Below are 25,945 nucleotides of genomic sequence, written 5' to 3'. Positions count from 1 at the left end.
TAGCTGAAATATAGAGAAGGTATCTGATTTCTCCCGTGTCACCCAGTTGCTAAGTGGGAGAGGAGAACTTCAACCCTGGGCACTCTGACTCTGCAAGCCTTGCTTTTTAACCACCATACTATACTTCTCCACATTCAAATTCTTCAAATACTCTAGGCACTGTAATATAATGCTTTTTCCCCATGTGTACCATGCTTGATTTCTACACATATTTTATAACAGAATCATATACCACAAAGAGGCAGAAATGTAGTATGATGATTTAAAAATGAGGGGGAAAGAAAGAAAATGAACAAAAAAAACCCCACTAGTGTGACATTTGACTTAAAAAATTTACCCTAGGGCTTCTATATATATATAATAAAACTAAAGTAAAATTGAAATTACTGTTACATGTAACTGATTCTGTGGTCACTAAGAGGAAAAAAATCCTAACATAAAACTTACAAACTGACAGATGCCTAGAGAAAAATACTTCTCTCACTTAGACAAAAAATTATGATATCTTTGTCTTTTGTTAATGTGAAGAGTAAATAATGTTCTTAAGAGTGTACTCTAAAAATCCAATAGCATTAATGAAAATAAAGGAAAAGATTACAAATAAACTGATTTCATCATTCTGACCCCAACATTATCTGAAAGAATATTAATAAAACTCTCAAAATAAATCCTACCTCACCCAATTTCTCCTTTGAAAACTCTGAAAACAAATCTTACCTCATTCAATTCTCCTTTGAAATGCTGCCATTTACAATTCTTAAAAAGCATATCATTTTAAACAAATAGGTTGTCATAGCCATTGATACAACTGAAATAATTCACTTTAATGAATTGGTACTCACTATTTTCTGTCAAAATGAGGCTTAAAATTAGCAACTGCAAGTGAAAGAAAAAGTCAAAGGTTGCCTTTCTCTGGAGCTTGGTAAATGTTAAGATAATGATAAAAGTTGTTCACCACCAGCAAATTGGAGTAACCCCCGAAGACTGAACTTGGCTATCAGGGCATGATTGGTAACTGAAATAAAACGGCTGCTATGCAACCACGCTCAGAAGCCTCAGTGGTGGTAATAAGAGACACTGACTTGCCAGTGTCCTCGAGGTGCGGCTCCCCTAAGACATGGAGAAGTGGTGGCAGAGAAACATGTCATCACCTTTCACACAAAAACACAGTGATGTGCAACAGAACCCTGCTTTAATCCTGTATGAGACTTTTTCATATCAGCAGCCACACAAGTGATTAAATAATTCTAGGTGATTAATTTTAGTAGCAGTTCCTTAAAATGTTTATGACCCACACTAAGAAAATGTCACCTTGTCAACTAGAAAGGACCCAGGTGAGAACTGTTTTCACTCTTACTTTTTAAGTTTTAGTTCAATTAGTTAATTAATCTCTGTGCATTTTGCATATTTTAGCAGTACATATTATTATGGATTGGAATTACCTGAGAAGAAGGGCTATGTCATATATAAATTACTCTCTTTCTTGATCTCTTAATATAACTTAGGAACTTGTAGATGCTTGATAGATGTTAACTAAAATCCAAATGTAAAATTTAACAAGGAAAAAGGAAAGGAAGGGTAACTGAAAATGTTAAAATTCCACTTTTAGGACATGGTTTGCTTAGTTTATCATCCAGTTATTAGAAGTCCAAGCAGGAAGGGAAACTAGGTAACAGTTCCAAAGTCCTTGGTAGTTAACAGTTTCAATGGGGTAGTTTTTCCCCTAATGAGAATTTTTGTTTTTTTTGTTTGCTTATATTTTGAAAATTTAAATATTGAAGGGAAAAGAAAAGGTTATATCATAAACTGTTAATTGTTTCCCTAGCCTACAGCTGATGAATCAGAATCTTTGGGCATGGAGCAGTGTGATAACACATTTTTGACAAACACCAGTGATTCTTTTTTGTTAAAGTAAGACTTTTGAAATTTTTAAACACACAAAAATACAAAAATTAATATATTAAACACATACCCACTAATCAGATTGAACTAATATTAACATATTGGTATATTCTTAGATTTATATTAAAAGATGAAAGTAAAATATGTATATGAATTACATACCATGTTATAATTGTTAGACTATAATAGTATAACATTCTGATATATTAAGATTTGTTAGGGGGCAAACAGAAGATATTGAGTGTACCTTCTCTATTCCTAATATTCTTTATCTTCAAGATTTTCATTTGATAGAACATTGATGTCAGATTTCTTTTGGTTATTATCTTCCTGTTAACTTTTTTCAAACATTTTAGTTTTAACTTTTATATATTGTTTTAAATGTATCTTTTCTTTTAAAACATTAGGCTTGTTGAGGTATAATTTACAAAAGGCAAAACTCACTAGTTTTAGGTGTGTAGCTTGATGAGTTTTGATAAATGTATTCCAACACAATTAAGCTATAGAACATTTTTATCACATAAAAAATTTCTTTGTGTCTCTTTATAGTCAATCCTCTCCTTCCCCCTAGACACCACTAATCTTATCCCTACAGTTTCATCTTTTCTAGAATGTCATATAAATGGGATTATGCAGTATGGAGTCTTCTGTCATATAGCATACTGTTTTTGAAATTTATCCATGTTGTTGCATGTATCAGTAGTCCGTACCGTTTTATTCCATTGGGATATACCAAAATTTGTTTATCCATTTGCTAACTGAAAAACATTTGGGTTGTTCCTAGTTTGGGTCTGTTAAGAAAAAATCTGCTAAAAATTTTTGTGAACAAGTCTTTAAGTGGTCATATGGTTTGGGAACCACTGAGTTAAAAGCTTGGTTGGAAATTCACAAACAAACAGCGAGAAGAAATGGTAACTTTTTAGAAGGATAAGATGTCAGAGAGATAGAATAAGTCTGGCTTGGCTAAAATGAAGGTGTTAGTAGGGCTGCATTCCTTTCTGAAAGCTCTAGGGGAGAATCCGTTCCTTGCCTTCTCCAGCTTCTAAAGACCACCCACTGTCCTTGGCTAATGGTCTCCTTCCTCTGCTTTTAAAGCTAGCAATGATGCATCTCTCTGCAATGTTCTCAGTTTTTTAAGGTGCCATGTGATTAGACTGGCTCCACCTCAGTAATGTAGGATACTCTTCCTGCCTCAAAGTCTTTAGCCTCAATCACATCTGCAAAAGTCTTCTTATTCACACGTTCTATGTATTACAATGTAGATTTCCTTGTGGGGCAGGGGCATTATTCTATCTTCCACACATAGTTGATGGAATTACTTTCTTATGAGTGGACATTTGATTTATTTCCAATATTTTGCAATTATAAGCAATGCTGTAAGGAATGCCTAATGCTTATGTATTTTCACACTGATAGAGACATCATCAGGGTATAGACTGCTAGAAGTGGGGTTGCTGTGTCAAAAGGTAAGTACATATACAGCTTTGCAAAATCACCTCTAGAACAGTTAACAGTTTGCATTTCCATCAGCAATGTATGAGTGTCTGTCTCCTGTAACCTCATCAATGGAATTTGTTGTCATAGTTTTGTTAGTCTAAAAGGTGAAGTAGTATCTTCATGTTAATTTGCATTTCTCTGATTATAACTGCATTTGAACTTAGTTTTTTTTATGTTCAGAACAATTGTTACAGCTTTTGAGAATTATCTATTTATACCTTTTCCCCAGTTTTTCTATTGGGTTTTGGTCATTTTTCCTCAATTTTTAACAGTTTTTTAAATATGTTGTGAATATTTTCTCTCAGCCAGCTGGTTGTCTGTTAACTCTGTTATGATGATTTTTTCCATGCAAACTTGTTAAAAAACATTTTGCCTCTGGTTTTTCAATAACCATTACAGAAAGTTTTTTCCTACATTTAAAGAGGAATTCATTTATGTTTTCTTCTGGTAGTTGTATGATTTATTTATTTTTTTTTTTTACATTTAGATCCCTAATTCATTTGGAGTTTACTCTTGTGTAAGGTGTGAGATACACATCTAATTTTATCTTTTTTCCAAGCGGCTACTCAGTTATCCCTATACTATTTATTTTGAATACCAATTATTCAGGAAACCATTCTTTCCTTTTTTTAAATTTAAGGACAGTTGACATAATATTATAAACCATTCAGGTAGACAACATAGTGATTTGACATTGGTATACATTATAAAATGCTTACCACAATAAGTACAGCTACCGTATGTTACCATGCCAAGTTCTTAAAATACTATTGCCTATATTCCCAATGCTGTACCTTTTTTATCCCAGTGACTTATTTATTTTATAACTGTACCTCTTGATCCCCTTCACCTTCCTCTTCCCTCTTCCCCTCTGGCAACTACCAGTTTGTTCTATGTATTTATGAATCTGTTGTCAAGTTTTTGTTTGTTTGTTTGTTTTGTTTTTTAGATTCCACACATAAGTGAAATCATATGGTATTTGTCTTTCTCTGTCTAATTCACTTAGCATAATACCCTCTAGGCCCATCCATATTGTTTCAAATGGCAAAATTTCATTATTTCTTATGGCTGAGTAACAGTCCATGTGTATATGTGACACATTTTCACCCATTCATCTACTGATGGACACTTAGGTTGCTTCCATATCATGGCTACTGTAAATAATGCTGCAATAAACTCAGGAAACTATTCTTAATTTCTCTAATACAAATTAATCTCTTGCTTCTGATTACTAAAACCTTTTGTTTATACTGCTTAACTTTGTCTTGACCAATCATTAGTTCTATTCTATTTTACATCCCATACTGAGTCTTATCTCCTGAAGGCAAATATTGAGCTCATCTTTGCATTTCTTCAATGCTTAGCACACAGTGGGCTACTTAACATATATTTACAGAATGCGAATAATGATTAACTTGAATTATTAAGAAAAGTCAAATTCACTACAGAAAGTAGGGAAAATATCTAATACATCTGAGGGAAAAAAAACCCTCAAAATTATTAAAGTAAAACCAAATTTGGTATTCAAAGAGGAAAAGTTTAGTATCAGGAATATTTACTTCTGCAGACCACCTCAGTTCCTGCTAATGAGGTTGATTTTCTTATGACTAGCAGAGACTGGTTCACAGAGAATAAGTATTAAGGAAGGTGGCTTGAAGGGATTAAATAATGGGAAATGATGGATGAAAACTAAGAAAGAACACATTTTCCAATGTGAGGTCTATTAGTCTATTGGACAGTGTCCCAGAGGTTAGCACAGAACTCTGAAAAAGCATCAGATAATATAATGTGAAAGCCATTTTTTTTTCATTGTCAGGGGGAAATGGAATAAATGAATTATTTGAAGTTTTCCATCTCTCATTTCTAAGACTCTAAGAATAACAGCATCACAGATGGAGGGGGGCTTTGGAGCCTATTAGTTATTTTTAAAAATTCTTATTGCCTCTAATGAAACAAAATGTGGCTAAAATCCATATTATGGAAATGGTGAGCAAAAGTACAAGGTAAAACAATATAATTATTCTTTACTAACATCTATCAGGATAGGATTGTTGTATTTTTTTTAAGGTATAGTTTATCTATATCTTAAAAAATACTTCTTATGTCCAGTAACATAAAAATTTAAAGAGTAAAAGTTAAAAGAATCAACCATTTATTATTTTCTTTCTGCAACCCAAATGGATGGTGCTATGTACCCTCTAAGTATATACATTCCATTCTGGAGACCACGAGCTAGAATATCACAGACCAGGGATGGCAACTATACAAATGACCCTACAATGCAACAAACAGTATCAGTGCTATGTGGGTAAAAGAAGATGATGGCTAATGTTGCCTAGAAACAGTAGGCATGGCTGAGTGTTAAAGGATAAGAATACATTTAGGAAGCATAGAAGGTGGCCTTTCTAAGTAGAAATGTAGAAAAGGCAAAGATGGCTGAAAAAATCTATCTGGGGAACTCATAAGTTTGGTATAGATAGAACAGGAAGATGGAACACTCTCTAAGTTTGGAGGCTTAAAAGCTGGGTCTGGGATGGGGACATTGGGTATTTGGAAATCAGACTGGAAGTGCAGCCAAACACTAGACAGTGAAAGGCTCTCTGTGCCAAGTTAACTTTGGTTGTTACCATCCTGTGAAACACAAGTTAAACTCAAAAGGTTTCAGCAGGTGACTGATGTTCTTTGAAGGAACAGCCAGCTCTGTTTGAAGACATCAAATGAGTGGAAGGAGGGAGAGAAGGAGTGGAAAGAACCCACCACACAAGTCAAATAAAACACACAACATTTGGTATGTCCATGGGCATGGGACCACAGGGTACTACTAAAAGGCTTTAAACAAAGGAGAGTCAAGAATGATCAGGTTTAGATTTTAAAGAGACCACTCTGGCAGCAATGTGAAGACTTACGCAGGTGAGGGAGGAATCGGAGGCCAGGAGATGAGTTAAAGTGTCTACTCTACTTGAGGGAAGCAGCTACATATTTTGAGGGGCTCAGTGCAAAATACAAGGATCCTTGTTCAAAAATCAGGAAAATGGTACCATTAAAGGTGCTAAAACAGAAAACTGCTTTCTTCAGCAGTCTCTCCTCCATCTAGCTAGTATTTTAATTTGCTATTTAATGTCATGCTCCCTCTCTCAGACACCAGGGCAGGTGTAGACCTTCACAGGTTCCCAGGGCTCCAGCCCCACAACTCAGTATGCAGATGGCCCACTAGATGCAGGTTGCCTCACCCCAGCCACCAGACCCATGTGCCATACCCTGGCCCAGGAGCAGGGAAGTCAAGCCAGGCTTCTTCCCGTCCCACAGCCGCCAATGCAACTCACTGAGCCTCTGGACTGGGCAAGGGCAAGAGGCTTGTCCCAACTGAGTTGTGGTCTCTGGCCATCAGCCAGATACCCATCAAACTGACAGGCAGGGGCACGGAAAGCCCCACAACCCCTATCTTTCTAATGCTTGGGTCTGCCCTCTACTCTGTCATTCAGAGAGTGACAGCCTTGGCTGAGTGAGGCAGAGACGGGGAGGCTGGTTGGCATGCCTCAGGGTGAGGAAGAGGGCAGTAGGGAATCCATCCCGGGAGGCAGTAGGAGGTGGTACCATGCCTTGGCTCCAAGTCCCTCCACTGTCCCATTGGACTTCACTTACAGAACATAAATCCAAAGATGAATCATTAAGAGTTTTGAGATGGCAACTGCAGAGCAGTACACTCCACACCTGGGGCCATTCCAAGAACAGGCCCTGTGCACGGCACTGGCCTTCTACTCAGGTCCAGGAACTGGTCCTGGTTGAGGGGAGTCATAAAGAGCCCTGATAACTGAGGTCAGGGAGCAGCAGTGGGTCTGGAAAAGAGTGGCTGCATGAATGTGAAGAGTGGCAAAGAAGATTTGGTGACTGAATTTTGGAGGAAAGAAAATAGAATACTATGACTCTCAGATTTTTGGCTCTGGAAACTGAAGAAATTTGTAGCTCTACCAAGTCAGAAATTGAGGGGGAAACAGTTACTGGGAAAAATATAAATGAATGCAGTTTGGGGCAAGCTGAATTTAAATTACTATGGGACATCAGAACTAAGTGTTAGAAGAATACAGAGAACTGTTTAGAAAAAGATTCCCCAATGACATCACTTTCTATTTCCTGATTTCTTGATCACTAATTTCACTGTTATACAAAAGTCATAAAAAATAAAAAGATCCTTCCAGTATGAAGATCTCAGTACTATCCCATAAACAAGCCTACATATAAAACATAGAACACAGAGGCTGAGGTGGACAATATATAAATGAAAAAAGTTAAGCAGTTTATTTAACAAAAATGAACTTATGGAAGAGATTATGAAGTACATAATATACACATCTTAAGGTATGATATTTTGCAAAAACTAAAAAATACACCATATACATGACTGCCATTTGCTTTTTTCTTTGAAAACCAGATGTTGTGCTTTGTATTTGCATATCCTTGAGTAAAAATGTACGGCACTATCTTTCTTATAAGCAGGCAGTTTATATGAAAATGTAAATATGCCAAGTATCAGTAAGGAACACTTAAAAAAATTTGTAGAAAATAAGCAGCCAATATATTATCACATGCATTTTGTTGTGTTTATCTTTCTCCAAAATACACTTTACTTAACCCAATATATCCAAAATGTTATAAGTTCAATTTGCAATCAATATTAAGATTTCAAACTTAAAAAATTTTTCCCAATTTAAAAAAAAAACAGCTTTGAAATATAAATCACATCCCATCTTCACCTATTAAAGTGTACAATTTAGTGGTGGTTGTACATTCAAAAGGCTGTGCAACCATCACCACAGCCTAATTCTGTAACATTGTCACCATTTCCCAAAGATATCCCACACTTACTAGCAGTCACTCCTCCCTCAACCCCTGGTAACCATTAATCCATTTTCTGTCTCTATGGATTTGCCTATTCTGGACATTTCATATAAATAGAATCATATACTATATGGGCTGCTGTGCCGGGTTTCAGTCACTTAGCATAAACTTTTCAAAGTTCATCCATGTTGTTGCAATGTACTTCACTTCTAAAAGGCTGAAAAAATAGTGCATTGTATAGACAGACCACATTTTGTGTGTCCATCTTTCAGCTGATGGATTTTTGGGTTGTGTCTACATCTTGGCTATTATGAATAATGCTACTGAACATTCATGTACAATATTCTGTGTGAACACGTTTTCAATTTTCTTGCATATATACATACAGGTAGAACTGCTAGGTCATATGGTAACTCTTATGTTTAGCCTTCTGAGGAACTGTCAAACTCTTCTTCCAAGTGGCTGTACCATTTTAAATTCCCTCTAGCAATATATGAGGGTTCCAGTTTTTCTACATCTTTATCAACACTTATTATTGTCTCTCTTCTTGATTATAGCCATCCTAGAGCATATAAAGTGACATCACTATGGTTTTGATTCCCATTTCCCTAATGACTTTCATCTTTTCATATATGTATTGGCCATTTGTATATCTTCTTTGGAGAAATGTCTATTCAAATCTATTTGGAGTGTTTTCTCTTAATAGCTACTCAACGTTTGACAAAAAATTTATAGTGGCATTTTAATCAAATAATCTCCTTGAAATGAAATTTCTTTAAAATGAAATCAGATGTTTCATATAAAACAAAGCATTTAAAAATCCAGTGGAGAGGCAGAGCCAAGATGGCGGCGTGAGCAGAGCAGCGGAAATCTACTCCCAAAACCATATATATTTTTGAAAATACAACAAACACAACTCTTCCTAAAAGAGAGACCAGAAGACACAGGACAACAGCCAGACTACATCTACACCTGCGAGAACCCAGTGCCTCGCAAAGGGGGTAAGAAACAAGCTGCGGCCCAGCGGGACCCGAGCACCCCACACCCCAGCTCCTGGGGGGAGGAGAGGAGTTGGAGCGAGGAGGGAGAGGGAGCCCAGGACTGCTAAACACCCAGCCCTAGCCATCTGCACCAGAGCGCAGACACACAGTGCGTGGGGTGCTATATACTAGGGAAACAGGACACTAAGACCTGTGAGTAGGTCCCCATAGCCAGCGACCCTGGGACAAAAGAAAAGTGAGTGCCCTTTGAAAATTTTAAAGGGACAGGGGCCCCACAGCTGGACAGAAGCGCCCCAGCGCAACCAGCCCAGTAGCTGGAAAACCTGGGGAACTCCAGGCACCCCAACCCCTGGGCGGCAGCACAGCTCGGAGGCCCCTCAAGGTGATAAACAGCCTACTGTCCATTCCCCCTTTGGCGCGACTCCGCCATAGCGGCAGCAACCACGCCCACAGCAACCAGGAAGAGCTTCTTCCACAGTGGCCGGGCAAAAATCAGAAACCTCGTCAGCTACCCAGACCAAGCCGCTAGGCGTTGCTGTTCTCCCAGAAGAGGAAGGCCACAACTACCAAGAAGGGACATTCTCCCAGCCGACACACATGCCAACTCCCCACAACTACCTCTATCTCCATGAAAAGGTAGAAGAATTGGATCCAGACCAGACTAACAGAGAAAACCCCTGAGAAGGAGCTTGGGGAGACAGACCTTATCAATATTCCTGAAAAAGAATTCAAAATAAAGGTCACAACCATGCTGATGGATCTTCAGAGAAATATGCAAGAGCTAAGGGATGAAGTCTGGAAGGAGATTACAGAAATGAAACAATCTCTGGAAGGACTTAAGAGCAGACTGGATGACGTGGAAGAGGCCGTTAATGGAATAGAAATCAGAGAACAGGAACACAGAGAAGCTGATGTAGAAAGAGAAAAAAGGATCTCCAGGAATGAAACAATATTAAAAGAACTTTGTGACCAATCCAAAAGGAACAATATCTGCATTATAGGGGTACCAGAAGAAGAAGAAAGAGAAAAAGGGATAGAAAATGTATTTGAAGAAATAATTGCTGAAAACTTCCCCAAACTGGGGGAGGAAATAATTGATCAGACCACAGAAGTACACAGAACAACCAAAAGAAGGGACCCAAGGAGGACAACACCAAGACACATAATAATTAAAATGGCAAAGATCACAGACAAGGACAGAGTTTTAAAGGCAGCTGGAGAGAGGAAAAAGGTCACCTACAAAGGAAAACCCATCAGGCTATCATCAGACTTCTCAACAGAAACCTTACAGGCCAGAAGAGAATGGCATGATATATTTAATGCAATGAAAGAGAAGGGCCTTGAACCAAGAATATGGTATCCAGCACAATTATCATTTAAATATGACGGAGAGATTAAACAATTCCCAGACAAGCAAAAGTTGAGGGAATTTGCCTCCCACAAACCACCTCTACAGGGTATTTTAGAGGGACTGTTCTAGATGGGAGCACTCCTAAGACTAAATAGACGTCACCAGAGAAAATAAAATCACAGCAAAGAAATCAGACCAACCAAATACCAACTAAAGGCAAAAAATAAAATCAACTACCCACAAAAGCAGTTAAAGGGAACACAAAAGAGCACAGAATAAAATAACCAACATATAAAGAATGGAGGAGGAGGAATAAGAAGGGAGAGAAGAAAAGAATCACCAGACAGTGTTTACAACAGCTCAATAAGCGAGTTAAGTGAGACAGTAAGGTACTAAAGAAGCTAACCTTGAACCTTTGGTAACCACGAATCTAAAGCCTACAATGGCAATAAGTATATATCTTTCAATAGTCACCCTACATGTAAATGGACTGAATGCACCAATCAAAAGACAGAGAGTAACAGAATGGATAAAAAAGCAAGACCCATCTATATGCTGATTAAAAGAGACTCACCTGAAACCCGAAGACATGTATATATTAAAAGTCAAGGGATGGAAAAAGATATTTCATGCAAACAACAGGGAGAAAAAAGCAGCTGTTGCAGTACTAGTATCAGACAAAACAGACTTCAAAACAAAGAAAGTAACAAGAGATAAAGAAGGACATTACATAATGATAAAGGGCTCAGTCCAACAAGAGGATATAATCATTATAAATACATATGCACCCAACACAGGAGCACCAGCATATGTGAAACAAATACTAACAGAACTAAAGGAGGAAATAGAATGCAATGCATTCATTTTAGGAGACTTCAAGATGCCACTGACTCCAAAGGATAGATCCACAGGACAGAAAATAAGTAAGGACATGGAGGCACTGAACAACACACTAGAACAGATGGACCTAATAGACATCTATAGAACTTTACATCCAAAAGCAACAGGATACACATTCTTCTCAAGTGCACATGGAACATTCTCCAGAATAGACCACATACTAGGCCACAAAAAGAGCCTCAGTAAATTAAAAAAGATTGAAATCCTACCAACCAACTTCTCAGACCACAGAGGTATAAAACTAGAACTAAATTGTACAAAGAAAGCAAAAAGGCCCACAAACACATGGAGGCTTAACAACATGCTCCTAAATAATCAATGGATCAACGACAAAATAAAAATAGAGATCAAGCAATATATGGTAACAAATGACAACAACAACACAAAGCCCCAACTTCTGTGAGACGCAGGGAAAGCAGTCTTAAGAGGAAAGTACAGAGCAATCCAGGTATATTTAAAGAAAGAAGAACAATCCCAAATGAATAGTCTAATGTCACAAATATCGAAATTGGAAAAAGAAGAACAAATGAGGCCTAAGGTCAGCAGAAGGAGGGACATAATAAAGATCAGAGAAGAAATAAATAAAATTGAGAAGAATAAAACAATAGCAAAAATCAATGAAACCAAGAGCTGGTTCTTCAAGAAAATAAACAAAATAGATAAGCTTCTAGCCAGACTTATTAAGAGGAAAAGAGAGTCAACACAATCAACAGTATCAGAAATGAGAAAGGAAAAATCACGACGGACCCCGCAGAAATACAAATAATTATTAGAGAATACTACAAAAAACTATATGCTAACAAGCTGGAAAATCTAGAATAGACAACTTCCTAGAAAAATACAACCTTCCAAGACTGACCAAGGAAGAAACACAAAAATTAAATAAACCAATTACAATCAAAGAAATTGAAGCAGTAATCAAAAAACTACCCAAGAACAAAACCCCTGGGTCATATGGATTTACCTCGGAATTTTATCAGACATACAGAGAAGACATAACACCCATTCTCCTTAAAGTTTTCCTAAAAATACAAGAGGAGGGAATACTCCCAAACGCATTCTATGAAGCCAACATCACCCTAATACCAAAATCAGGCAAAGAACCCACCAAAAAAGAAAATTACAGACCAATATCCCTGATGAACGTAGACGCAAAATACTCAATAAAATATTTGCAAACCGAATTCAAAAATATATCAAAAGGATCATACACCACGACCAAGTGGGATTCATCCCAGGGATGCAAGGATGGTACAACATTCGAAAATCCATCAACATCATCCACCACATCAACAAAAAGAAGGACAAAAACCACATGATCATCTCCATAGATACTGAAAAAGCATTCGACAAAATTCAACATCCATTCATGATAAAAACTCTCAGCAAAATGGGTATAGAGGGCAAGTACCTCAACATAATAAAGGCCATATATGATAAACCCACAGCTAACATCAAACTGAACAGCAAGAAGCTGAAAGCTTTCCCTCTGAGATCAGGAAAAACAGAGGGATGCCCACTCTCCCCACTGTTATTCAACATAGTACTGGAGGTCCTAGCCAGGGCAATTAGACAAAAGAAAGAAATATAAGGAATCCAGATTGGTAAAGAAGAAGTTAAACTGTCACTATTTGCAGATGACATGATATTGTACATAAAAAACCCTAAAGACTCCACTCCAAAACTACTAGAACTGATATCGGAATACAGCAAAGTTGCAGGATACAAAATTAACACACAGAAATCTGTGGCTTTCCTATACACTAACAATGAACCAATAGAAAGAGAAATCAGGAAAACAATTCTATTCACAATTGCATCAAAAAGAATAAAATACCTAGGAATAAACCTAACCAAAGAAGTGAAAGACCTATACCATGAAAACTATAAGACACTCTTAAGAGAAATCAAAGAGGACACTAGCAAATGGAAACTCATCCAATGCTCTTGGCTAGGAAGAATTAATATCGTCAAAATGGCCATCCTACCCAAAGCAATATACAGATTTGATGCAATCCCTACCAAATTATCAAGAACATTCTTCAACGAACTGGAACAAATAGTTCAAAAATTCATATGGAAACACCAAAGACCTCGAATAGCCAAAGCAGTCCTGAGAAGGAAGAATAAAGTGGGGGGGATCTCACTCCCCAACTTCATGCTCTACTACAAAGCCACAGTAATCAAGACAATTTGGTACTGGCACAAGAACAGAGCCACAGACCAGTGGAACAGAATAGAGACTCCAGACATTAACCCAAACATATATGGTCAATTAATATACGATAAAGAAGCCATGGACATACAATGGGGAAATGATAGTCTCTTCAACAGATGGTGCTGACAAAACTGGACAGCTACATGTAAGAGAATGAAACTGGATCACTGTCTAACCACATACACAAAAGTAAATTCAAAATGGATCAAAGACCTGAATGTAAGTCATGAAACCATAAAACTCCTAGACAAAAACATAGGCAAAAATCTCTTGGACATAAACATTAGCGACTTCTTCATGAACATATCGCCCCAGGCAAGGGAAACAAAAGCAAAAATGAACAAGTGGGACTACATCAAGCTGAAAAGCTTCTGTACAGCAAAGGACACCATCAATAGAACAAAAAGGAACCCTACAGTATGGGAGAATATATTCATAAATGACAGATCCGATAAAGGCTTGACATCCAAAATATATAAAGAGTTCATGCACCTCAACAAACAAAAAGCAAATAATCCAATTAAAAAGTGGGCAGAGGAGCTGAACAGACAGTTCTCCAAAGAAGAAATTCACATGGCCAACAGACACATGAAAAGATGCTCCACATCGCTAGTTATCAGAGAAATGCAAATTAAAACCACAATGAGATATCACCTCACACCAGTAAGGATGGATACCATCCAAAAGAGAAACAAAAACAAATGTTGGCAAAGTTGTAGAGAAAGGGGAACCCTCCTACACTGCTGGTGGGAATGTAAATTAGTTCAACATTGTGGAAAGCAGTATGGAGGTTTCTCAAAAAGCTCAAAATAGAAATACCACTTGACCCAGGAATTCCACTTTTAGGAATTTACCCTAAGAATGCAGCAGCCCAGTTTGAAAAAGACAGGTGCATCCCTATGTTTATCACAGCACTATTTACAATAGCCAAGAAATGGAAGCAACCTAAGTGTCCATCAGTAGATGAATAGATAAAAGAAGACATGGTACATATACACAATAGAATATTATGCAGCCATAAGTAGAAATCAAATCCTAACATTTGCAACAACATGGATGGACCTAGAGGGTATTATACTCAGTGAAATTTTCCAGGTGGAGAAAGACAAGTATCAAATGATTTCACTCATCTGTGGAGTATAAGAACAAAGAAAAACTGAAGGAACAAAATAGCAGCAGAATCACAGAACCCAAGAATGGACTAACAGTTACCAAAGGGAAAGGGACTGGGGAGAATGGGAGGGAAGGGAGGAATAAGGGCGAGGAAAAAGAAAGGGGGTATTACGATTAGCATGTATAATGTGGGGGTGGGGCATGGGGTGGGCTGTGCAACACAGTGAAGACAAGTAGTGATTCTACAGCATCTTACTACGCTGATGGACAGTGATTGTAATGGGGTTTGTGGGGGGAACTTGGTGAAGGGGGGACCCTAGTAAACATGTTCTTCATGTAATTGTAGATAAATGATTTTTAAAAATCCAGTGGAAAGGTACTGGCATTGGTTATAGAATTAAGGACTGATGGCAGGTAGATACCTCAGGGGTATTATTGTTTACCAGCAATGCTGTACCTTGCTGAATATAGGTATAGCTGAGAAGTCCAAAAATACCTTTCTGTACAGCTAACCCTAGCAAAATCAAGAGGTTGGCAAGGTTTCCCTTCTATATTATATTGCTAGCTTCCTAACTTCTGTGAAAGAGGAAAATATCCTATATATCAATTTTACTTATTTGCTCTTTTAAGTGGGCCTTAGCCCTTCAAAACTTTTATTTCTAATTGTTAAATGAAAGGTGTTAAGCCTCTACTCCCCCATTAAAGCAGAAGAAAAATATCTTTGCTTTGAGAAAGAGGGACTTATAGAATACGCTATCCACAACAATATCTGTAAGTGAGTTTACCCCATCTTCTTTGCCAAACAGCCCTCTTTTTCTGGGCAGGTAAGCTGGAATCTCTGCTAGTTAGTACTGCTGCAAACCTACTTCTAGGATAACTGGTAGCCTGAGGAGTCTCCATCATTTCTGACTCTTTGAACTTTAGAATGATGGCAATACTCCCTGCCATACCTGCTTCCTTTCCTCCAAGTATTTCCTATCTCCTATCTATCCCCCTTAAAAGCATTGACCTTTATCTGACCTTTATCTACTCTTATTCTTTTTTTCTCTGCTCCATATTTTATGTTTTCTAGAATAAAACTAAAAGATTTTTAAATTATACCATTCTGATTACAAAATGATTTAAAGGTAGAGTTTATATTTAATATCTTCAGACCATTATTTTTCTTTTTTGACACCTCTATGTTTATCATATTATTTTTACCTCTGGTTTTAATATTTTGAAAGGTATAATATGCAAATATATTCATATATTATATATTTATACACATATGAATATAAGTGTAGAGGTACACCTACAGGATGATACTATTAAGCATTTTAACTATATGCAGGTGGTCAGTAAAGAGAAGGAAGAAAGATGGATGCAGAATCTTTAAGCAGCAGAGGACAGAACTTTAAGTGTCCTGGACTAAAACAGCAAATGAGGATGCAAAAATTAAAATTGTATTGTAGCTTGAGTATTACAAATTCAAATTGACTATTTTACCCTTATGAGTGAGACTTTTTAGGTTGGTCAGAGGTCACTATGCCACAATAAAACAAGTATTTTATAAATTTACACTGGTTATCTGACTGACTGGCAATTACTTAGAAGGGCAACTAATGTACAAAAATGCAACAATTTGTGACCAACTGCATGCAGGCCACTGAGAAAATACCCTGTTGGTTTCTTATCCCAGACCTGAAGGTAAGTAACTAAAGAAAGCACTGGCTTTCATGGGGAAGACACTAACTAAAATGGGTTCCTAATATTTTAGTCAATCATTTGGACAAAGTCCTCAACTCTGGTTGCAATTCAGAATCAACTAGGAAGCTTTTAAAAAATATTTAACCCTGGGTTCTAGTCCAGAGATTTAACTGGCCTTAGTAGAGCCCAGGCAGTCATAGATTTTCTTGAAGTTCTTTAGGTGATTTTTAGGTAGAGCCAGAGATGAAAACCACTGGTTTGGACAATGAACACTTCTGGTCTTTATTAAGTGGGTATGAAGCTTTCTGTGTCTTTAACTTGGAAAAATGAAGATTTTATTGATCTTACAGAGAAAAAAGAGACCAATACCAACTGAGCCCCAATCTCCATACTGAAGAAAGGATATAATGTTTCTTTTTACATAGGAACTTAACTTCATCTACATTTATTCTCCAAAAGCTTTACTTTCTTCTAAAAACTATGCAAAAGGTTATGCCTTTGGACAGTCTTTTGTATCTAACGTGTCTGATTGGTAATGTTCAGGTGTCGCTACGACAAGAACATGAGGAGGGTTTACAAAGGGATAGTCAGCATTGCCTTGGTTCAACTATGCTTTCTGGTTGTCTTGGCATGTATTTTAGTGCCTAAATTCTTTTAGAGCCAAGCTCAAAGCTAATACAAATGAAGCAGCTGCAACTGCATTGTGTTATATTCACATGGAAGGCCAACTCAGACCATTGTGTTATGGAAATGAAGCCGAGCACCTGGCCCGGAACACAAGCAGCTTTCTTTTAGCCAAAGCTAAATTGATGGCATCATCTAAGGAGAAGTGATATAAAAATCATAAATATCAGTAGGAACTTTATAAATAGAATATTAAAGAAAACTTTAATAACTTATTTAAAATTTCAAATATTAAAGAAAGAACTTTAATATTTATTTAAAATTTAAAATTAATTCTTCCAAAAACTCAGGCTGTGTAATGTGAAACAAATATATACAATTACAAGACATGATCATTTTCTTCTTCTGAATTAAATTTAAGTACCTGGATAACTTTTCATTAGTTTACTCATTTCTTCCTAAGCACCCTATAACATCATTTAAATATAGTTTTAACAATGTATAAAACATACTATAGATGTTTTATTTAAAGGAAAACACAAATATCACAAAGGCAGAAAATCTTCACAAAGGCAGAAAATCTAGCAATATGTTAAAGAAAAAAATGAAAAATAGGATCTTTAAAAAGATGCAAAAACTATTCAAATGACTAAAATTGTTCTTGAAGAATTTCATAGTCAAAACCTAGATCTGCAAAAACATTGTGAGCTGAAACATATGTATGACACATAAAGGGATCAAAGAAATAAGTGATAAACAAATCATTAAATAATCTTATCTATTTTCATTTCCCAATATAAGTAGACACAGTATACACTCTATACATAAAATACAATAGTCCTGTACAAATATAAATTGAAATCTTTCTTTGTTGAGAAAAGAAATGTAACAATTCTGCACAGGTACACTCATTATTCCAAATAATCTCTTAGCAGTTATTAAATGGTTTAGTAATCTATTCTATTAGAGTCATTGCACCAGTGTACCAAGAGAAAAAGTGTGAGAGAGGCTCACTAGATTCTGGGGCTTTGATAATTCATGCATATTTTATCTACTCTACAATTATTTGTTGAATGTTTACTATATGCAGGGTACTGTGTGTGGCATTGGGATAGATACACAGATGAGTGGAAGAGATAATTATTGTCTAATGAGGAACAAATAATTGCTTTTGGAATTAAGGTGAAGAAACAGGAATGGGAGTGGAGGAAGAACAGAAAATGTCTCCTGCAGATCTCTGCTTTTTCTTATGGTTGTGATTAGATAAAAGTACAAATATATTGAACTTTCTTAAAAACCAAGACTTTGCCTTAACCTATACGTTCACGGCCATATAAGTTTCCTCTTTCACTTCTTATGTACGTATTTTAAAACTTACTGACTTTTCTGTCTACCACCTGCATAAAGAAAAGATGGCTTAGACAAAGTAAGGAGTATATGTGAATACATTGCTGAACTAGTTATCCATTTTGTTTTCAAAATTAAAATTTGGGGGTATGAGAAAGATACACAAAAGTTTTGGGTTTCCTCAAAACAGCAGACGACTTGCAGACTCCAAGAAGGGACCGGCAGTTACTAAAGGAAAGGGGGTCAGGAGTGGGGTTGGGAGGGAGGGAGAAGGGGATTTAGGGGCATTATGAGTAGCACACGTAACGTAGGGGGGTCACAGGAAAGGCAGTATAGTACAGAGAAGTGGTGGCTCTATAGCATCTTACTACACTGATGGACAGTGACTGCAAGGGTGTGTGTGTGTGGGAGACTTGATAATATGGGTGAATGTAGTAATCACAATGCTGCTTATGTGAAAACCTTAATAAGATTGTATATCTACAATACCTTAATAAAAAAACAAACAAACAAAAAGTTTTGGGCTTCCCTGCTTTGGCCTCACTACTATAATTACTCCTTGGCTCCTTTCTGCCTTAGCTAACAGCAGTCAGCAGGATATAAGCAACTCTTACCCACTGGATTCTCCTGGGTCTTCCTAAGGTTAACCACTACTCTAGAACTATCAGTAGTGTCAGCTGATAGTCAGGGGTGGGTGCGGGGCTGGCCTTCTATGGAATGACAGCACCTTACCTACCTAACCATCCTGAATTGAGATAGAGATAGCAAGAGGAAAAAGTGTCATTTGAGGAAGAGTCAAGTAAGTTACCAATACTGCACAGTATTTATACAACTTGGTTTAGCTTTGCAGCCAAGACAAACATTTCAATAAACAAATCTCTAATGCTTTAGTGACCAGCCATATATATATATCTAGTTAAGCTTGACAAACAAACCTCACAGTCTTGCCCCAACCTATCTCTCCAGCCTTCTCTCTTGCCATTTTTGCCTACATACTTTTCAATTCCTGCCTCACTGAACCCTTCTTATATCCCCTGGATATAAGATATATTATGAAGTGTATCTTTCTAAAATGCTGGTCCCTCAGTCTGGAATGCTCTTCCTCCCCTGTCAATTATTTTTATTCAGCCCTTGACTCCCCGGCAGAGCCTCAGCTTACACGGTGCATTGTTAAACCCCTGTGTTACATGTTTTCTACCTCCTTAGGAATCTGGTCATTTTTCTGTCTCTTGCTATAGACCTAAGTTCTCTGAGAGTGGAAAATTCTGTTGTGTTCATTTCTGTTTTCCCTGTACCAAATAAGAGTGCCAAGAAGTATTAATAATTGGTGAATTACCAATACTTTGCCTAAAATAAGTGCTCAATAAGTGTGTCATTGTCAATAATTTCAGTGAAGGCTTGCTAAAACCTGTTTCATCTGCTCTCAGTAAGCCTGAAAATGGAGCTAGGAAGAATGAGGCCCTTTTGGAGAGTCCACTACTAGCTCCTTTTTGGGACCACCTGATGAGTAGTGAACATGCTGTTCACCACAGTAAAGACACCTAATCCCAGAGCCACAAGTACTTAGGCTTAAATCTCACTTCTACTGCTTCATAAAGTGAACATGGAAATGACCTTTGAGATACTGTATAGTAATAACAAGTTAAGTTTCTCAAGGTTTGGTTCCTTTTTGTACTGCTTTCCCATATTCAGAGTCCATTGTGATGTTAATTACAAAAATATTTTCCGCTGTTCTGAAAACTAGACATACTTCTTATCAGCAATACATTTAACTGATGTGTGTCACATTAGCTGTTAGTATTATATGGAAATTTTAAAAATACAATGTACTTCCACAGACATTCAAGAACTGCAGCACCTCAATCAGCCAGCATATTTTGGTTTCTCTTATAAGAATATAAATTATTTATCCAGCCATTATCAAGGAATAAAATACGGCACAAATCAGATATTTCTAGATAACAAGTTTTATGAGCATCATGTATCTTTAAGATGTTAAATATTCTCTATGGATATGTATCATGCCATATATACGTCAAAGTTCCACTTTTTTAAAAAGCCAGCACAACAAATAGAATTTCACTTTTTCTTGATGATTCAGGATCATTATTACCAATGACAATTACTGTACTGTATACTATCCATCCAGTGATACCATGGTAACTCTTAAGGAATACGGGTAAATATAAGGCCATTTGCCTTTATCCTAAGTGGATTCAGGTTGTGTTTATGACTCCTTGCTTTTCATTTTCTCTGCCTCCTCCTTCTAAGTCACTGTTTTTTTAAAATTGTAATCAGTGTGTTCTGATGGTTATTTTTCAAATAACCATCTAGGTGAGGTCTTGTGAATGGTTAAATTTTCCTGGAGAGCTAAGGGCATGGATTTTGTGACTGTAATTTGCTAGTCATCAGAAGCCCATTCTTTGCCTCAGTATTTCTAAATCCATGAGGTGCTGAGATTGTCAGAAGAATAACAACTGTGTGAGTGGTTTGTAAGTACTAGCCTTCCACGTATAAGCATCATTAGTTTACTACTTTTACTCAAGAATTATTAAGACAAACCTTAAATTAGCTACTCACCTTGTTATTTAAATCTAAGTGAAAACTGTTGTTCCTAATTAATTAAAGTTTTAAAAGCTCACCATGAACTTCAGATTCAATATAGGAGGTACTTAATGTTACCGTACTACAAAGGGATATTCTTCTTCAGTTATTAACTTAAAAAAAATTTTTTTTAAGAATTCACCAGTCCTTTCTAGCATGATGGTATGAAAACTTCAAATTCTAACTCAATCCTATTCACCAGACTCTGCACAGAGTGAGGTTCACTATATTTGATTTCTGTCTCACCAAGAAAACAAGAAGGGGAGAGGAAAAAATGCTTTTTCCATTTGTGAGAAAAGAAAAGATTTAAATAGGTAGCATGTTTATGGAACAAAGAAATTTAGTAAAAGGCATAAATCTGATAGTTTAAAACTCCTGTCATAACTTGCTTAGAATATTAATCCAATATTTAGTTGTTATGTTTAAAAATAAGACACTTTATAAAAATTTGAAAGATGCCACAGTAACAGATAACCACAAACTCTAAGAAGTACTGGGATACAATAAGGGGAAATCTTGCTCCTTAGTGTTAATCCAAAGTAAACATTCATTTCAGTTAACTTATAAATAAATGCCAGCTTCTGTATCTCAAAATATCAGTTCTACTTAAAAGGTCACCCCAACTTAAAAAGAAAATGTATTGTACTACATACATAAATACAGAATACAACATATTAACTTGACTGAATTAAAAGAAAAAAATATTTTTTTCCCAATAGAAAAGTCTATTTCAGCTTTATACTACTGATTTCCATTGTACCTACAATAATGACCAGCTTCATGGAAGTAATTCTCCTCAAGTTTAAAAACAGTGAATTTTGATAAAATGGTATGATTAAGAACTTTAATTCTTATTCAGTAAATAAAGAAAGATCCAAACCAGGCCTGCAACTGGTGGTCAGCTGACCTGATCATTTACTGCCTTTCCATCTCAGCATTCTTTTGCACTTAATACTGACACTTGGTACTGCCTCATTAGTTTAAGGAGTATTTAAACTAGGGCATTTCTTCCAGCCTATTTCTTAAACACTTAGATCATCATCTGAAACGTGGCTTAAGCAAAGAACAGGCCAGGTTTCAGGATTAGAATTCACAACTGTCTAATTCTTTGATACCTTGCTCTCATCATTCTCTGCTTATGTTCTAGGTCTGGAAAATTAAAAAAAAAAAATCATATCCCCCATCCTTTCTCTAAAAAAAGAATTCCACCAGCACCTATCATGAGAATTGTGATAGACTTTAGCCAGTTACTTGATAAGAGGACATCCTGCAAAGATTTACACTCTAGAGTTCAGAGGAATTTTAATTCAATGTATTCCATTACATAGTTTAGAAATATCCCACAAGTGAAAATAACAGTCCCTAAAACCTAACAAACCTTATACTGAAAGTAGTGGACATTAGCCACAGTTTTAATCTACACAAATGAATGTATATACAACTCAGTCCTTTAAGCTTAATATTGGAAAGAAATGCTTGAGGAGCAAAGTGTTTTTTGATTCTTTAGTAACTATCTCTAACTCTAAGAAGAAAAGGAAAACCCTTACTGGTACTTTGAAGGGTGAGGTATTTGCAGTATCCATGGAGTTGGGTTTCTCTGATGTACTGGTCCCTGAGATACTCCGTCTGCGGGGGGACCTTTCTGCCGGCACCTCTGAAAAAGAAGGAAACAAACATCATTAAGAACCCAAAATTTAGGATCTTCCACTAAATTGTAAAATTATTGCTTCCCCCACCCACAAAAAAATCAGTTTTCTTTAAAGGTGCATTACATTCTTACTCCATACAATTTCTTTCTACCTTTGTGGTGTTTGAACTATCAAGACACTAGGGAGACTTTGTCAGAGTTAAGATAATCTGCTTTAGCATGACAGCTTATATCTTTATCTGTGCACATAGGAAATTACAAACAGCAATTTCCTCCGAGCTATGTTTAATATCTGTAAATTCACTTAATATTTGCATTTCACAGTGTATGAATCTACTTCTTTGTTAGCAATATAGGAATTAGTAGAATCCAGTGAAATCTTTGATACTCTAGTGAACAAAATATAGTCTTGTGTTGCACATGATTTGATGGTGTGTGCAAAGGTCAAAGTTCAATTATGTGCAGATAAGGTGATTCACCAGACTGCAACCAAAGGGCCATGAGAAGATAGAAAGCTGCTGCTGCTGGGATAAAATAACATATATGCCTATGCAGATACAAAAATAGATGAGCTTCTCCTTGTTCTGGCAATATAACCTTACTAAGATCTTCCTCTGGAATCCTAAATCTGTTCAAACTGACCTAATAAGCTTTGGATTTTGCAGAAACATCGACATGATATTATCCAAATTAATTACTATATTACATTAAGGTTACAAAAAAATTTTTCAGTGATATGTATATGCATATATATGCACATACACACACACACACACACACATGACAGATATATACATATTATACCTTTATCACAACTGTTTCCCATCTCCACTTCAACTGACAGACATAAAGGAATCCAGCTTCTCAGATAACATTAGATAATCTCAACATGAACAAGAAAAAAAAAAACACATCCTAAAAAAAGTATTCTGTGTTATCTTCCAGATCTTAAAAAATAAGGAGTAAATTGTGACTCCGGAGACTGACATTTTGATTCCTGCTGTTCTCCCTTTAAAAGATAGATGCAATTTAAACTTGCATTTCTGGCCTCCTAGCCCTTGGGATCCGTGCTACTTCCACTTAAGAGAAAGCGTTTTTTTCTCTCGCTCCCTCCCTGTGTCTTGCTCTTCCCCCTCCCTCTCTACAGCTTGCAGAGAGAGCAAGCAAGAAAGAAACACACAGGACTGCAGCTATTCAATCAATCCTTCCGACTGCACATCCTCATTAGTTACTTTCAGGCTATTAGCAGACGCCCAGCCGCTGCCTTCCCTCAGTTACAGAAAACTGAGCTGTATTACACGAACCTGCAGCAAGAAAAAACATTTACTGAAATTTATATTCAGCTAGTGCCAAAAGGACACCATTTTACACAGACCCAGTAATGCACACAAATCAATCCCTCCTATGAAAATCCACCTGGAAGTGCTTAGTCTATTAGTCTTTGCATGCTGGACACTGATTTTCTTTCTAGGACTAAATATATCTTCTCTGTGACATCTTGACCAATAAGACATAAGCCAAATTGCAATATTCCTGATGACTGAGGGGTTGACAACATAACATCTTATATGCCTGTAGTACAGCAAAGTTCCAGGCTGTTAATGTGTCTTAAAATTATAACCAATAACTTTAAGTCTCTCAAATTCTTTCTAACCATCAGTGGTTAAATGAGCCTTAATGTACAAAGCCATTTTCAGAATTAGGCACACATGACTTCTAATGCACATTTCTAAAAAAAAAATTATGGCAGTATAATTGGCTAAAATTCATGGAAATGGCACAAAGCACTGAATTTAAACAAATTAATTTGTCAAAGCACACTGAACAACAAGACCTTCAGACTTCAGGAACATGACTTTAAAGTGATTATCCAAGCTAGGCAATTCTTTATGAGGGGCAGGCAGTGGGGAGGAAGGGTGGTAAAGGTAGAAGAAAATCTCGTCTTTCCTCTGAAAATTACCTCTAATTAGAAGATACATTTGATTATTACAATATAATAAACTTTAATTTCTGAACAATTGATGGAGAAACTAAATTGGGAGAAAAATTAATTCCATTAGCAAGGATAAAATGATCTAGTACCATTAGCAAGGATAAAATGATCCTTAATTTGCAAGGCTGTGGCTCAGGGGAAAAATTGAAACTTATTTCCTCACATTCTTCCAAACATCTAATTTTAGTTTTCAGGCATGTGAACTCATTAAACAAATATATTTCAGTGCTTTTAACTATTTGAAATTATATTGGCTAAAATGAACAACCATATTCCAAGCTCTAACATATATGTTACTTGAATTCATTTTCTTTTAGATTCTCTTTCTATATCATGAAAAAAAATCATAAATTATTCCTAAAGTTTGAACAACCGCCACTAAAGAGGGAAAAGAAAGGAAATGGGGTCAGCTAAATCAACTAATGATCAGAGGAAGGTGTCTACCCTTCTTCACTTTCTCAGCCCCTTCAACAGTGCCCCTTCAACAGCTCATAAAGAAAAGGCCTCTAAAAATCCAGGTTTTAGTTCTCAGAAGATTCATAACTATTTTAAAGCTGAGAGAACATAAACCCCAAGAGCCAACATCCACTTAGAAGCAGGGTAGTAGCGTCAGCAAGAACAGAATGAACAACTTGCTGGATTGGTCACAGGCAGGCCTGCATATTAAACTGGTCCAGTTACCTTTAACTTTAAATCTCCAAGCTGAAAGGAAAGCTGCCACTACGCTCTTAAAGCTACATTTCTGCTGAGTTGGAAGGAAAATCTCTACTAGTTCCAGTAGGCCAAAATTAGCTTGCTCCCCTACCCAGACTCATCCTACATTCTATCACATTATTTTCACCTGCTGTAAAAGTTATTGTTCCTTCCATAGACACAATATTTAATTAGTCATTTTAAAATATGCTTGCTCTCTACACTGAGACAAGAGACTTATAATATTGTTCAGTAGATAAAGGTCTGAAACTTTTTGTCCACTTTCTCATCCTCTAAAAATAATACTTTTCATCTTCAGATTTTTGAAAAGCAAAAAGTAAGTTATAAAAAGCCTGGTTAAATTTTATCTCTTCATTTCCTTTGCCATTTGGGTATGCACTGAGATGAGGTGAGAACTTCTAATAAGGAGAGATAACCTCCAATACAGTTCTACATAGGATTATGCATTGAACAAAGAGAACATTTGGGTGTTTTTCTTAGGAGCTCCACCAACTTTCTGTGTGATTCT

General features: G+C 36.5%; 1 protein-coding gene across 8 annotated transcripts in view; it reads right to left on the bottom strand.

The window, feature by feature from the left end:
• RASAL2 (RAS protein activator like 2) overlaps positions 1-25,945 on the bottom strand; it is a 386,187-nt gene that overhangs the window by 65,193 nt on the left and 295,049 nt on the right. For all 8 annotated transcript variants that reach the window (XM_036916767.2, XM_036916768.2, XM_036916772.2 and 5 more), the window contains one exon: positions 22,630-22,736. In XM_036916767.2, coding sequence (XP_036772662.2) covers positions 22,630-22,736 — 107 coding nt within the window. The remainder of the gene's footprint in view (positions 1-22,629; positions 22,737-25,945) is intronic.

This window comes from Manis pentadactyla, chromosome 9 (assembly GCF_030020395.1).
Source record: "Manis pentadactyla isolate mManPen7 chromosome 9, mManPen7.hap1, whole genome shotgun sequence".
NCBI classification, from domain to species: domain Eukaryota; kingdom Metazoa; phylum Chordata; class Mammalia; order Pholidota; family Manidae; genus Manis; species Manis pentadactyla.
This window is presented reverse-complemented; position numbering and strand designations above follow the sequence as displayed.